The sequence below is a fragment of the Peromyscus californicus genome, unplaced genomic scaffold, assembly GCF_007827085.1.
Source record: "Peromyscus californicus insignis strain IS unplaced genomic scaffold, ASM782708v3 Scaffold_13__1_contigs__length_99412109, whole genome shotgun sequence".
Lineage (NCBI taxonomy): Eukaryota > Metazoa > Chordata > Mammalia > Rodentia > Cricetidae > Peromyscus > Peromyscus californicus.
This window is the reverse complement of record NW_026294424.1, coordinates 79,900,282-79,916,084: the sequence shown is the minus strand read 5'-3', so window position 1 is coordinate 79,916,084 and position 15,803 is coordinate 79,900,282. Positions and strand designations below refer to the sequence as shown.

At 39.1% G+C, this 15,803-nt stretch overlaps 1 protein-coding gene across 2 annotated transcripts; it reads left to right on the top strand.

The window, feature by feature from the left end:
- Positions 1-2,078: 2,078 nt before the first annotated feature.
- LOC128108918 (UDP-glucuronosyltransferase 2B31-like) lies at positions 2,079-14,724 on the top strand. Of its 2 annotated transcripts, none has more exons than XM_052735922.1 (6): positions 2,079-2,550; positions 4,599-4,747; positions 9,516-9,647; positions 11,628-11,715; positions 12,471-12,690; positions 14,445-14,724. In XM_052735922.1, exons 1-6 carry the CDS (start codon positions 2,079-2,081, stop codon positions 14,722-14,724), a joined length of 1,341 nt encoding a protein of 446 aa, XP_052591882.1. The 2 variants fall into 2 exon arrangements, with proteins under 2 accessions (XP_052591882.1, XP_052591881.1); XM_052735921.1 differs by having other exon boundaries at positions 2,079-2,802.
- Positions 14,725-15,803: the final 1,079 nt, after the last annotated feature.

Sequence of the window (15,803 nt, the reverse complement as noted above, 5' to 3'; positions counted from 1 at the left end):
ATCTGCTGGAGCATATGAAGGGACCCATCCTGCAGACCCAAAGCTGCAGGATTTCCACAACACAGTACGGTAACAGCAGAATAACCAAGAGGAGTTCCAGGATTGATAGTGGGCCCAGCATTGATAGTGTAGCAGGAACCAGAGGCCTCAGACCAGACCAATAACTCTTTGCAATGAACACTTGCAAGTAAAGATATATGGACGAAAGGGTTACTGCATGACACATCATGTCACACTACAGATTCCATGATGATATTTTTCTCCCCTTTTTTTTTTATTCTCTTTTTTTATCTCTTAAATTTTATTCGGGGGGTGACGGTGGCTGGGAGGGTAGAGGGTGGATATGCAGGGATGGGAACTGAATGTGATCTAGATGCGCGATGTGAAAGACACAAACAATAAATATAAAGAAAGTTAAAAAAATTATAGAGACTGTGGCAGCATACATGAGTCAGGCACAGGTTCAAACCAGACAGGATCTCTGTGTGGAGAGACAGAAGTGGGTTTGAGTTCCTTATCCCTCCCCACAAACCTGTCTCCAACTGCCAACTGCTCTCAGAGAGAAAATTAATTTCCTCCATAGTAATCTCACTGGATATATAAACCACACTTTAAGGCAGGCCCCATGCCCAGGACTAGGCGGCCACCACAAAACAAGCTCCATTATAGTTTTGTAAAGTCTTTTTTATATTTGGTCTCATATAGTTGTGTTTGGGCATTTCTTTTATCTTACTGGTCTTTGCTTGCATATGTAGTTTCTGTTTTTGTATTTTTATGTGTGCTCTGTGTGTTTCCTGTGCCTTTTCTTTGTTTTTTCAATTCTGGTTTGTTTGTTTGCTTGTTTGTTCATTTGTTTTGTTTGTTTGCCTGTTTGTGTTTAAGAGGGAAAAAAAGGCCTGGTGATGGATAGGTGGAGAGGTGAGAGAATCTGTAGGAGATGAAGAAGAAGAAGAAACTATGATCAGAATATATTATGTGAACACAATCATTTTCAGTAAAACAACATCAACATTTATAGTGACAAACTGTAGGGAAACAATAAAAAAAATCCCAAAAAATTCAGGAATGAATAAACAAGTGTGGTCTTATCATATCTCAAAATGGGATTTGATGACTACACAGAACTAATTTTCATGGTTACTATAGCATGGTGAGTGCTAAAACACTTCAGAAATATTGAATCTAAATGCAAAATACCACCCATCCTATAATACAACTTATGTGATATGCTGAAAATAAGGAAACAATAACCTAAGAAAGTAGATAAGGAGTTGGAAGACTGAGTCAAGTGGAAAGCGTAAAATACAGTCCATATATCTGGGCTATTGTACTTCTATAAACTTTATTATAGTAGTTGATCTATAATTCAGAGATTATGCTATGAACCTCTGGACTATTGACCTAAAGTTGAGGAGTTATGTGATACATAATTAACACATCATACACTTTGATATGGGAAAATGTTACTGAACAGTGAGAAAAAAATCTGACACAGAAGTGTTGCCTTTATTTCAGGTTCTATATCAATGTATACTTTTTGACAAAGTTCATTTTCTCTTTCTCTCTTCATATCTGTATCTCTGTCTCTGTCTCTCTGTCTCTCCTTTCTCATCTCTCTTCTCTTTCTCTCTCTCTCTCTCTCTCTCTCTCTCTCTCTCTCTCTCTCTCTCTCTCTCCCTGGTTTTGATTTTTCAAGACAGGGTTTTTTGTGTATCCCTGACTGCCCTGGACCTGACATTGTAGACCAGGCTGGCCTTGAACTCTGAAATCTGCCTGCCTTTGCTTCCCTAGTGCAGTCCAGCAGAAGGCTCATTTTCACTATTCTAATAATTTTTTTAAAAAATCTCTAACATATCAAAGATAAATAACTCATTTAAGGTCACTGAGAATCAGGAGTCATTTCACATGTTCACATCTGCCTCCTGATTATTGCACTTGGCATCCAGAGGCTGTGACTATCCCACTTGTATTTGCTTTGGTGGGTACAAGTTGTACTTTAACTAATTGATTATTACTGTGTCTAGATCTACAAGAGCTGAGTAATCGCCATTTGAAAGGCAGCTCTGAACTTAACCAAGATGTCTGTGAAAATGACAGCAGCCCTGCTCCTGCTCCAGCTCAGTGGCTTCTTTGGATCTGGGAGTGGTGGGAAGGTGCTGGTGTGGCCAATGGAACACAGCCATTGGCTCAACTTAAAGGTAATCCTAGATGAGCTTGGGAAGAAGGGACATGAAGTGACTGTTCTGATACCCTCAGCTTCCCTTTCTTATGAGGTTGACAACACATCTGCTATTGAGTTTGAGACGTACACTTCATCCTTTCCCAAGGCTGATTTCGAGGAATTTTTTATGGACTCAATAAGGGAATGCATTTATGAGCTCCCAAAGCAATCATTTTGGAGATACTTTTTAATGTTGCAAGACCTTTTATGGTTATACTCTGAATTTACTGAGAAAATCTGCAAAGATGTGGTTTTTAACAAGGAACTCATGACAAAACTACATAATTCAAGATTTGATGTCATGGTAGCAGATCCCCTCATACCCTGTGGTGATCTGCTGGCTGAGCTTCTCAAGATACCACTTGTGTACAGTCTCCGCTTCTTTCCTGGATCCACATATGAAAAGTACAGTGGAGGACTCCCACTGCCTCCTTCCTATGTGCCTCCTGCTATGTCAGAATTGAGTGATCGAATGACATTCATGGAGAGGGTGCAAAATGTAATCTATGTCCTTTGTTTTGACTTTTGGTTTCAAACATTTAATGAGAAGAGGTGGAATCAGCTTTACAGTGAAGTATTAGGTAAGTAGCATGATCTGTTTTAGCTACAGCATTCTAAATTTGCTGCATCATTGAAGATGTACTTGAAAGAACAGGATAGATAATCATAAGCAAAAGGGTGAAATATCTGTGAAATTATCTGCCAAATTGAAAACATTGTAGAAAATCCTGTGTTTCAATGGCAAATTGGAAAGCCTTGTCTTAACTTGCACAGGACAGGTCAGAATGCCAAACATTCACCAAGCAATGTTTGTGGATTTCTCTTACGAAGTACATAGGCATTTACTAGTTATTTTATCACATGTTTTAGAACAGTTTTACCTGTGGTGTTTATCATCATCATCATCACTATTATTATTATTTGAGCATTGATTGGGAAGCCATGTGTCAAGGTACACTTGTGGAATTTAGGGGACACTTTGTGGAGTCTATTCTCTCTTTACACTTTTACACACAGTCTGAGGATGGAAGTGTGCCTGCCACCTTGCATAGCCAGTGCTTTAACACATTGGGGCATCTGGCTGACCCCCAAAATGATAGTTTTAAACTCATCCAATGTCTTCTTGAGTGACAGACATATAGCTTGAGGATCAACAATTATTTCTGCCATAGTTATCTACACAACATGGAGAACTTATCACTTCTAAGGTAATCAGTTATTTTATTTAAAATTTGAAATATTTTCTGACTTTACATAATGAATTTCTTCACAGTTGTGACATACACCATCTCTGTCTCGGACACAGCAAGTTTATGAATGCCAGATTTTAGAGAATCCATGTTCAATCACTGGGTGTTTAAAATTCTTCCCCTTTAAACCTTTAATGGCCCCAGCAAATGGCTTACCAGGTTAAGGCCCATGCTGCCAAGTACCTGAAGACCTTGACCCATTCACAGGACGTAAGGAGTGAAAGAACAAAATGTTTTCCTCCAAATGTCCTCTGAACACACACACAAAAGCAAATAAGTAAATATCTTTTAAAATCCTATAATGTTCAAATGTGGACATGGAAATTATTAGTTACAGAGATTTAGATGTTTTTTAAGGAAAAATTATAGAGAATAGACATCTCTTCCCATATTCTAAGACTTACTATCACTTATTATTTGCAAACATACTCATACATACATTCAGTCATAATTTCAGAGCAGTACCAGGACAAGGAACTCACACATAATTGAAATTCTCTTTGAGGTCAGCCAGGACTATATAGTGAGACCCTGTCTAAAAATGAAATCCTGAAATCTCCACAAATGTTTACACTAGGCATGGCAGCACACATCTGTAATCCTAGCAGTTGAGTTGAGAAAAAAAGAGGATCCGGAGTTCAAGGTCAACTTTGGCTCTATAGTGACATAGGGACCACCCTGGGCTCCATTAGACTATCTCAAAACAAAACATCATAAAGTTCCCATTTCCCTTAGAGGAGCACACATCAAGGTCCCAACACTAAACAGAACAAACTAGATGAAGAAAACCAGGGGAAATGATTCCCTGAGCACGACAGGCAGGATTCATAGATAATGGAATTGATTACACTTCAATGGCATATCTAGATATTTGGTAATCATGAATTTCCAAGGTGTTACAGATGTGTTATCTTTTCTCAAGTCTCACACACATGCACACACACACACACACACACACACACACACACACACACACACACACACACAAACATATTATATCCCAGAGATATAATTATAGACAACTCTGGCTATGTCATCAAAAGTGCTTTCAGAATATTCCCTGGCATACTCATCTTCACTTGACATTTGTCACCAGTTATACCTTCCCTGTTCTTATTCCTCTTCAGGAAGACCCACCACACTCATTGAGTCGATGGGGAAGGCAGATGTATGGCTCATTCGAACCTACTGGGATTTGGAATTTCCTCACCCTCTCCTACCAAATTTTGATTTTGTTGGAGGACTCCACTGCAGACCTGCCAAGCCTCTACCAGAAGTAAATATATTCCTGTCTGCTTGCTTCTCTCTTTTCCTTACATATTTGGCAGGAGTGATTCTATTTCATTCCTTCAGAATGTTTGTGTCAAACTCAGAGTGTCACAGGAATTTAGGTGAAGAAACTGGCCAGTAGAAATGAGTGTATCTATCCCCTCACAAGAGTCTGAACTTCATTTATGGAGCCTTGTGGGACTTCTGAAGACAGGAACAGTTAGAGTCCTACTCAACACAGAGAAAACCTCAGTGATTCACACAGAACATGCAGATAAGTTACAGGGACACTTCACAGTAAAGCTCCGAGTATACAGGGAAACAAAGTGTGCACAGGCTCACCCACAAACACCAGCAATTCTGCCTTGAAGACAAACTGTGAACAAGTGACAGAACTATGGAAATGTTACAGTGAGGAAAGGCCAAGTTGCCTGGCAGTAAAAGTAAAGAGCAGAGATGGAGCACAGGTAGGGAAACAGCTCTGTAGTGAGGAAAACTCAGCTCTATCTGGTCACTAAAGCCTGCCCTTAGTTAATGACTGCAAATGAATTCTGTAAGCCATAGCTTGATATCCCTCTGAAGGTACAGAGGAAGGCATTGTGATTTTAATGTAACACTTCATGATGCGCGAAAAGTGAAAGTTTTTCTGCTCTAGTATGAAATGTCTCTGGAGACCCCTTTTTTAGTTGTGTAATGACAGCAACATACAGTCTGATCTTACCCCAAAGACTACGTGTCTGTATTTTAAAGTTAGTTAAGATGTAATTGAGAAATCCAAAAGTTGAGGGATGATTCATAAGTTCTGTGCAGGTCAGCATTGTTTACAAGCAACTCTGTCTTTACATTAAGGGATGGCAAGATCAGCAGGAGAGGTGGGAGGGAGGTAGACTGAGGACTTACAGGGTGTGCTGAGGCTGTCGCTCAGTAGCAGAGAGCTGGCCCCACATGCACAGTGCAAGAGAAAGGAATAAAGAAGGAAGGAAGCAGAGGTAAAAATGCAGTTTACTCATGATAATTAGGAATAATATAATTTGTATTGAAATTATAGGAAATAGTTTTCAGTCTTAATATTTTCAACTCTTTTGATACTTTTGGGATGGAAATTATTTCTCCAAAGCACTCACCTCTTCTCATTAGATGCTAAAATGCTGGGGATGCTGTGAATGTATTGCTCTGATTGATTGCTAAATAAAATGCTGATTGTCCAGTAGCCAGGTAGGAAGTATAGTCTAGGTGGGATAAGCAGAGAAGAGAATTCTGGGAATAGGGAGGCTGAGTCAGAGGTTGCCAGCCAGACACAGAGGAAGCATGATGTGAAAGTACCAGTAAGCCACAATCCACGGGGCAACTTATAGATTGATATAAATGGGTTAATTTAAGATAAAACAACTGGATAGCAAGGAGTCTACCATGGCCAAACAGTTTATAAGTAACGTGAGTCTCTGTGTGTTTACTTGGGTCTGAGTGGCTGCGGGCCTGGGTGGAACAGGAGATAACTCCAGCTACAACTAAATTTTCTGCGCATTTGAAAGAATAGATTTGACAAAATACTTCAAGGATACAAAATGCAGGCCTGCTAGGTGCTTGGGGCTTAAAGGCATTGGCAACAAAGCCTTTGAATCTGAGTTAAATCCTGGGAATCAAATGGTGAAAGGAATAAGGTAAGTCCCACAATTTTCTTCAGATGTCATACACATAATAAATAAATGTAATGAAGTCATTAAATTATACTAATGAAAATCATTAAAATGCACATTTTAAAATGTTTTGAAAGCTCAGTGGTACTGGCACACACCTTTAATGCTAGCACTTGGGAGACAGAGGTCGGTGGATCTCTGTGAGTTTGTGGCCAGCATGGTCTATAGTGTGAGTTCCAGGACAGCCAAGGTTACACAGAGAAACCCTGTCTCGAAAAACAAAACAAACAAACAACAACAAAAAAAAAACACTTTGTGTATTCCAGAATAGCTAAGAGACAGGATTTGTAGCATTTTCAAACTAAAATTCTGAGTAATATGCAGTTGGGTGAATGTACTATTTACCTTGATTTAATCAGTATCAATTAAAAAAAAATCATTGGCATTTGTTTCACAATAGACTTATCAGAAACTGTACATAGAAAAGTAAGCATAGGTAATTATTATTCATAACAGTTTTGATTAAAGAAACAATAAAATGAATTTAAACAATCAAGTATTAGTTTTAAATGTATACTATATACATATATTACAATTATTGTATCAAAGAATGCTTAACTGATCTTGTCAAGTATAACATAAATTTACTTAGAAAATGTAAGGGGGAGAAGTAAATTTGACATTGTGCTATCTCTTAGGACTGAAGATTTAGATAACAGGATTTGTTTCCTAAACATATATATCCTGTTGTGGTTTTGTGTGTGTGTGTGTGTATTACATGAATAGAATAAAAAATAAATTAATTGCAATGTGTGTTTGTTGGAGTTAAACCCAGGGTCTTGTGCACCCTAAGCTCACAGTCGATCACTGAATGACATACCTACACTAAAACCATACATTTTTTTAAAAAAATCAGACATAGTATTGCATGGAGAGTATGAGAAAATCTTATTTTTGTTCATATACTTTTCTCAATTGAGCATTTTTATTATTCCTTTTAATTTTTTAGACTATAATTACATCACTTCTCCCTTTCCTTTCCTTCTTTCCATATTTCCTCTTTGCTCTTAAAAATTCATAGCCTCTTCTTTCATTAAATGTTGTTATTTACATATCAATGTGTGCTCACATATGTAAATACATAAATACAACCTGCTTAGTCTGTATGTATGTTTTCAGGGCTGACCATTTGAACAAGAAGTTATGGAATGAAAAGAACTATGCAGGAAGTGAAAAATACATGAAGGATAATCAGGACCAATGTCAGCATTTGGGTAACATTAATTCAATAAGATTCTCTTAGAGCAGGGGTTCTCATACTTCCTAATGCTGCAACCCTTTAATACAGTTCCTCATGTTCTGGAGACCCCTAACCATAAAATCATTTTTGTTGCTACTTCATAACTATAATTTTGCTTCTGTTTATAAACCATAATGTAAATAATTTTGGACATATGGTTTGCCAAAAGGGCTATAATCCACAAGTGGAGAACAACTGTGTAGAGTATGGCTTCTGAAACCTGAGTGTGCATGAAATCCCATGACTAGCTGTGGAGCTCTTGGTATTTCATAGCTGCTGGGAAAGGGAGAGTCAGTTCTCTTTAATAATGTGATGCATGGCAGGTTGTCCACATACCAAGGGAGGCCCTACCCCCAGACTAGATGGGCACCACAAACTAGACTCAATGGAGAAAGATGAGAGGAAAAAAAGAAAAGTTCTCAAAGTTGAGAGGAAAAGAATGGGATGGCAAAAGGAAGAATTCTCAGAGGGGGGTGTTTTTGTTAAAATACTTTAAATGAAATTCTCTAATAATAAATAAAATATTGCTAAAAATTGAGTATGCAAAAAATGTACAAACACTAAATGCAGAGATAAACCAAAAGCCAAGTCCTAAACAAAATGATCTAAAATAAGAATGATATAATTTTTGTCTTAGGGTTTCTATTGCTGTGAATAGAAACCATGACCATGGCAACTCTTATAAAGGAAAGCATTTAATTGAGACTGGCCTACAGTTCAGAAGGTTAGACCATTATCATCATGGCAGGAATCATGGCACCATTCAGGCAGACAAAGTGCTGGAGAAAGAGCTGAGAGTTCTACATCTGGCATCAGGAAGAGACACTGGCACTCAGCCTGGCTTGAGCATCTGAAACCTCAAACCCCACCTACACTGATACACTTCCTCCAACAAGGTCACACCTACTCCAACAAGGCCACACCTACTAATAGTACCACTTCCAATGGGGGCCATTTTCATTCAAACCACCACAGTTTAGCCAAGAAAAACATTTTCAAAAGTATACAATTGCTTTCTCTGCATTTTTAGTGAAACAGACAAGCATACACACCTTCCTGCCAGCAAACACATATTTATGCATTCATACATACATATACACATACTCTTGCACATGTATATACAGTAAAAGAAAGTGATCTCAAACAGGCAATGTCTTTCCAACAAAACTGACTAAGCTCTACTTAAAAACAACCACTACTGAGAAGAAAATGGAGTTTTCTATGAATGAAAAATAGATTTATGTACCATGGATTCCACTCCTGGGCATGCATATAACAAGTGATTGAAGGACCTCAAGCAGGTTTCTGTGGAAGGACAATTATAGAAGTAGCAGAAACCTAGTCAGCAATTTATAATAGAGTTTTGGTAAACAATAGAGGGTATATCAATACAGAGACCTATAACTAAGCCTTTAAATCCAGGCAAGAACCATAATGAAATCACATCAAGTAAAATATTACAAAAAATATCATAGTGGTCATCACATGTACGACATAGACTATTCAAAATCCTTGAAGCATCAAGGGAAGGTACAGCAACTAGGGACTGGGAAGGAGAAAGAGGAATTCAGAATTAATGCTACAAATCTTGTTTTTCAAGATGAAAATAAGTCAGGGCTATTTGTATGAAGAAGTACATAAATCTAACACAGAGAACTGTAACCTTATAGTTGGCTACAACTATACATTTTATATGTGGATATGAATAGTTTTTAAGAACCCACTACTCTAATCATTTCTAATGCTGCTCAGTTTCTTCCTATGGATGTTGGTGTCAGTTTCTATGCTCATTATTTTGTGTTGCTGCTGTTTGTGATGAGCTGATATTTCATTAACAGGAAATAGAAGACTTTGTCCAGTCTTCTGGAGAACATGGTGTTGTGGTGTTTTCCCTGGGATCCATGGTGGGTACCCTAACAGAAGAAAGGGCCAATGTGATTGCAGCGGGTCTTGCCCAGATTCCACAGAAGGTGAGATACAGTGCCTCAGTGTTGCATTCCCACTAAGATGGTCACATCCTGTTCAGGTGTGATGGCAGAAACCTCCTGTGTGAAACTGAAGCTGTCCTGAGAGCTCTAGCTCATGTCTGAAGTCACCTGTGACACAGAAAGACAGGGGACAGATGCCAAATAGTAGATGGTGTTTTTGATTAATAACTTTGTTAATAACATCGTGTTCAGAAAGAAAAACAGTTAACAAGAGTTTGTGAACTTAGTGTTCGGAAGGTATCATAGGCACATACATAGAGTCTGCTTTGTCACTTCCTCCATTGCCTTGGAGGAAAACTGGGGAGTACACACATTACAGTGTAATCAGACTGCTATTAAATTTTAAGCAGTAAGTGCACTGGCCCAGTAGCGATAAGCAGGCACTCAACATGGGCAGTGATGGGAGAGGAGGAACATCCTTGAAGAGCATGTTTTCCTCACCCAGAGGATCTAACTTAGTTCTGATCCCCTATGTCTGGCAGTTCAAAGTTGCCTATAAATCCATCAGGTGAGATCCAAAGCACACTTCAGGGCTCAGATGACACCCATACATACTTCCCATACACATGAACACACACACAGAGACACAGATACAGACACACACACGCACATGCACATGCACACACACACACACACACACACACACACACACACACACACACACACACACACACCCATGCACATGAATCCCATGCACATGAATAGACACAGAAACACACACACACACACACACAGAAATACACACACTCACACACACAGGCAGACACACATACATGCAAATGCACTAACTTACACATAAATGAAAGTAAACTCTCATTTTAAAAATGGGATCTCTGCTATTCTGGGTTGTTCACTTTTCTTTTATCTTTATTTTTTTATCAGTGGTCCTAAACTTTCCTAATGCTTTAATACATATATTTCCTCATGTTGTGGTGACCCCCAACCATAACATTATTTTTGCTGCTCCTCTATAACTGTAAATTTGCTACTGTTATGAATTGTAGTATAAATATCTGATATTTCTGATGGTCTTAGGCAACATCTATAAAAAGATCATTCAATCCCCAAAGGGGTCAATACCCACGGATTGAGAACCATTGTTTGAGATGATTGTTTCTTTCCTAAGAACAGACAGAAAGAAAAAGTATGGATTTAGATAGGAGGAGACATGAAGATCTGGGGTAGGGGTTATGGGTGAAGAAACCACAAGCAAGAATATGTTGCACAAAAAAAATCTGTTTTAAGTAAAAGAAAAATGTAAGTTTAAAAATTGGAATTGAGGTTGTAATGTCATATTCCTTTGTAATCTTGGCCAAAAGTGATCACCCCCATTTTAAAATGGACCTATGCATGGTATATTTATGTTGTTATTCGAAAAAAAATAGGTAAGACAGGATTTACTAGCCTCAGTTTCAGCTGGGGGACTAAGCCTGTTAATTCTAAAACCAGGAGAACTTGGGAACTTGCTCTTGAAGTGACCATGTATCACACTACAAGAACCTAATCTAATAAAATACCTATGAAAAAAAAGTAATTATAAGTGAACTAAATCAAATACCACGGACAAATGTTATATATGGAAAAAACTGCTATAAATATATATTGGAAAACAAAACCAGATATATATTAGTAACTTTGACGGATTGTTGAACTGGAATTAACATTCACACATTTCTTACCTCTTGCTTGACATTGCTGGACCTGCCTCTGTCTAAGTTGCAGTTGGTTAAATGTTAAGGTGGCCTGCTGACACCTGGATAAACATGAGAATAAATGCAGGAGAGGGAAGAGTGTTGCATCCTTGCTGTAGTAGTTCTTCATGGTTCCCATCATCCATCCTCACCTACTGGCTCTTTGACATTGGTTATTTATCACCAATGATTCTTAATCTATCCAGGAGTAAGTAGCAGGGGTAACTTGACATTTGATCAGAGTAATAAGAGGCTAGCTTCATCTTAACAGGTTCTTTGGCGATTTGAAGGCAAGAAGCCAGACACCTTAGGCTCCAACACTAGGCTCTACAAATGGATCCCCCAGAATGACCTTCTCGGTAAGCATCAGGAAACACCTGAGACATGAGGAATGGCTGCTCAACACTAATGCATTTATGACAGCTGTGATCTAGTCCTGGGGAGAATGCATACAAGAACTAATGGGAATTTTCTTCCAGTAACATTTGAGATGGGAGAATCTATTTTATCTCTGCTGTATTTACCATTCAGACACATGAAGTCACTTCTTCTTTCTGTCCACCTCCTATGTCTATAACTTACATCCACCATTTCCCCTACTGTAGGGGAATTGTATATGCCAGTGGGAATGGTATTCTTTCATTAATGACTCTTCATTTACTATGCTCCTCCAAAGATCCCACAACATGAGATGGTACCCCGTGATGAAATGTCCTCAGCCTTATTCCATCACAATGAGCACCCAACTGTTACAGTGTGGAGCCAACCCATCCAGAGCAGTGGCTTCACTGTTGCTTTAAGAGAACACACTCTCGTGAACCACAACCTGTGCTTACACAAGCTGTTTGCTGCACTTGGGAGGGACTCTGCCCTTTTTATCCATTGCACAAAATCATTCTGCTTCCATACTGCACCTCCTCTATGTGGACTACAATAATGCTCTGGGGACTTGCACTGTTCCTTGCTCTAAGACATGGAGGAATTCAACGCCATCCTGAAGTTATGATAATGATATCTAGAGAATATTTACCCTTTCTGTGCCTTTTCCCCCTGCCTCTCATTTTCTATCTCAGACTTATGATTAATACTTGCCTTTAATTTCTCCTCTTCCTAGGTCACCCTAAAACCAGAGCTTTTATAACTCATGGTGGCACTAATGGCATCTATGAGGCGATCTACCACGGGATCCCTGTGGTCGGCATTCCTTTGTTTGGAGACCAGTTTGACAATGTTGTTCGTATGAAGACCAAAGGAGCAGGGGTTAGACTGGACTTTCTCACAATGTCCAGTACAGATCTGGTCGATGCACTGAAGACAGTCACTGATGACCCTTCGTGAGTACAGTGATTTTGTTCAAGATGGTACTGGTCCAGATAGGTTCTCTCCAAGGTCACAGTAGGATTCATCTGATCTTTAGTCTAAGTTTGAAAACAACAACAATATAAAACTTATTCTGTCAATCAAGACTGCAAACTATCCCTGTTGATTTGCTGTACAAGGAGTTAGTTTAGAATAATTTGATGATTGAAAGGACACAATGTCTCCAAAGATGATCAAAAAAACAAATGGGATATTGAAGCTAAATTTAAAATATTTCAAATCAATGACTAAAATTTCTGAAACTCTTATTCTTTGTTTAAATAATCCTTACTCACTGACCAAAGTAGAATAATTATGCATATATTTACACATGTTTGTAGATATATATGTATAATATGTAATGACCAAATAAAACACTTACCATTTCCATCTCCTTAGACATTTATAATTTTATTTTTGTCAGTGTGGAAAGTCCCCTCTTCCACATTCCACAAGTTACAGGAAGACATGTAACTTGTAATTCAGTCACTGACTCACTACAGAGTGCTGTCCTGCTAGCCAGTGGCAGGATGCATGTGTTAGCTGATGTCTCTCTATCCCCACTCACTCTCTCCATTCCTAGACTCCGGTTACCACTGTTCTACACTCTCCTTCTATGAAATCAGCTCTGCAGTTTCCACACAGTGGTGGTTGTACAGTGTTTTCATTTAGGGCCTAGTTTGTATGACTTAGTATAATATCCTGTGATTTCATCCTTATTATTATAAAGACAAGATTTCCTTCTTTATAATTGTTGAATAATATTCAACTATGTGTTCATACCACATTTTATTTCTCCATCATCCCACAATTCCACTTCCTAACTCTCATGACCAGGGCTGCAAAAACCATGGACCTTAAGGGATCTTTTTGATAACTTGTTTCCTATTTCTTTAAAAAGATTCCTGATAGCAAAACAGCTAGAACCCAGAATAACTGTTCAGGAAAACCATGCTCTTTTAGTAGCTACTGTACTGAATTAGACTCCAGCATTCACTTCTGTTAGTAATACTCATCCTCCTGCCATTGACCAGCCTGTCAGCCTGACTTTCAATTCCCAGAAGCTACATTATAAGAGCAGAGAACTGACTCCCACAAGTTCTCCTCTGCCCTCCACACATGCTGCATGGTCCACGTCACACCCTCAGGGCCCCATAGAGACACACTTAGAATGTGGAAGGGTAAAAAATAATTGACAAGTACCACATCCTCTGCATCCTTGTCATTCCTGTGCTTCTGCTGCTGTTAGAAGTACTAGGGGTTGAATTCAGGCCCTTGAACATTCTAGACAAGCAAACAATGAGCTGCATCTCAGCCCTTATGTCATCTTTTGTAAAGTATGTCCCTTTCCCGCCATTTACCCATTTTTAATTATTAATTACTTTTTTATTGAGTTTTCAAATTTTGTCACAGTTTCTTCCCAAAAACATCAATGTGATCATCTTCAGACTGAGTTGAACCACCTCACTTACAGTGTTGAAAAGGCTTATGAACATTTGCTCTGCTGGAAAGATTTACTTACCCAAATGATTTGCCATTTCAGTTTTGGGAAGAATTTCTCAGAAAATACAAGCTTATAGGAAATCTTTCAAAAATGTTCCAATCAAAACCACACTGTACTTAGTGCTAATCTATGGCATTTAATGAGTCTTATGATGTTTTCCCTGAACCTGTCTTAGGCTTGAAGCACTTAAGTAAACTAATTGGTTTTCCATATTGGTATCTTTAGCTATAAGGAGAATGCCATGAGGCTATCAAGAATCCACCACGATCAGCCAGTGAAGCCCCTGGACAGAGCCGTCTTCTGGATTGAGTACGTCATGCGCAACAAAGGAGCCAAGCACCTTCGTGTGGCAGCACATGACCTCACCTGGTTCCAGTACCACTCTCTGGATGTGCTTGCATTCCTGCTGGCCTGTGTGCTGACTGTGATGCTCATCATCATGAAGTGTTGCCTCTTTTGTTGCCAGAAGTTTGCTAAAGCTGGAAAGAAGAAGAAAAGGGAGTAGCTGAAGTGGGGAGGACAGACACACAGACTTTCCCCAGTGCATCCCGGCAAGAGATGCTGTGATGGCAGGGTCCTTCATCCTGTGACAAGACAGCTTTTCAGTCTTCTTTGTCAAGTCATAGGATTTTTTTTTCTCCCAGGGAATTAATAATGCTTCTGCACTTAATTGTATTTCAGGTCAGTGATAAAATTGAAAAGTAAACAAAGTTCAATTGAAATAGTCAACATGAGTGGGCATAGGAATTTTAGAAATTCATTTTTACAGTTTTAAAGTTATACCAAACAATACTATGGCTGGAGTGATGGCTACACGGGTAACACACTTGTCTGTCCAGACATCCTCCCTTATATTGGATCTGCAGAACCCATATGAAAGCTGTATCTAGTAGCATCTATAACCCCAGTGTAAGCAAACCAGGAGATGTGAGGCAGAGACAGAGTTGTGTCAAGCTTGCAAGCCAAGGAGCCTGCTGTTCAGCAAAAGATACCCTGCCTCATAAAGTGTGGAAGGAGAAAAATAACACTGGATGTTGTACTCACACATCCCGGTGCTTGCCATGTCATAGGTGCGCCCCCACTCTCAAATGAGCACACCCATGTAAAATACACATTTACACACTTCAAACACACACACTCTAAAGAATGAAGGGGGCTCAGAGGTTGTTTGTGGATGCAAGATCACTAAGAAGCCCTCTATGCTATCAACATGGTTTTGCAAGTATTGAACAAGTTTTCACTTTACTTGTTGTAGACTTTGGAGTATGAATTTCTAGGTAAAGAGTTCAGGATTGGAGCTGTGTAAAAATCCTGATGTTACATTTGTCTTTGGGAGACCAGTATTGGTGCTGGTCTCATGCTAGGCATGAAGCCTCTGGAAGACCTTCTACTTAAGAGTCTACCAAGATTGCACTCGGGCTAGAGAGATAGGATCAGCAGTTAGGAACACCAGCTCCTCTTCCAGAGGACCCACATTCCATTCCCATCACCCATATGGTGGTTCACAACTCTCAGTAACACCAGTTCCACAGGAGCTGATGCCCTCTTCTGGCCTGTGTTGGCACTGCATTCATGTGTTGCAGA

What these genes read in the sequence shown, in the direction of transcription:
- LOC128108918 (XM_052735921.1), top strand. Translation starts at nt 2,079, where the DNA reads ATGTCTGTGAAAATGACAGCAGCCCTGCTCCTGCTCCAGCTCAGTGGC. An exon ending in TTGCCCAGATTCCACAGAAG is followed by an intron (nt 9,648 to 11,627) that starts GTGAGATACAGT and finishes TCATCTTAACAG; the next exon opens with GTTCTTTGGCGATTTGAAGG. An exon ending in CCCCCAGAATGACCTTCTCG is followed by an intron (nt 11,716 to 12,470) that starts GTAAGCATCAGG and finishes TCCTCTTCCTAG; the next exon opens with GTCACCCTAAAACCAGAGCT.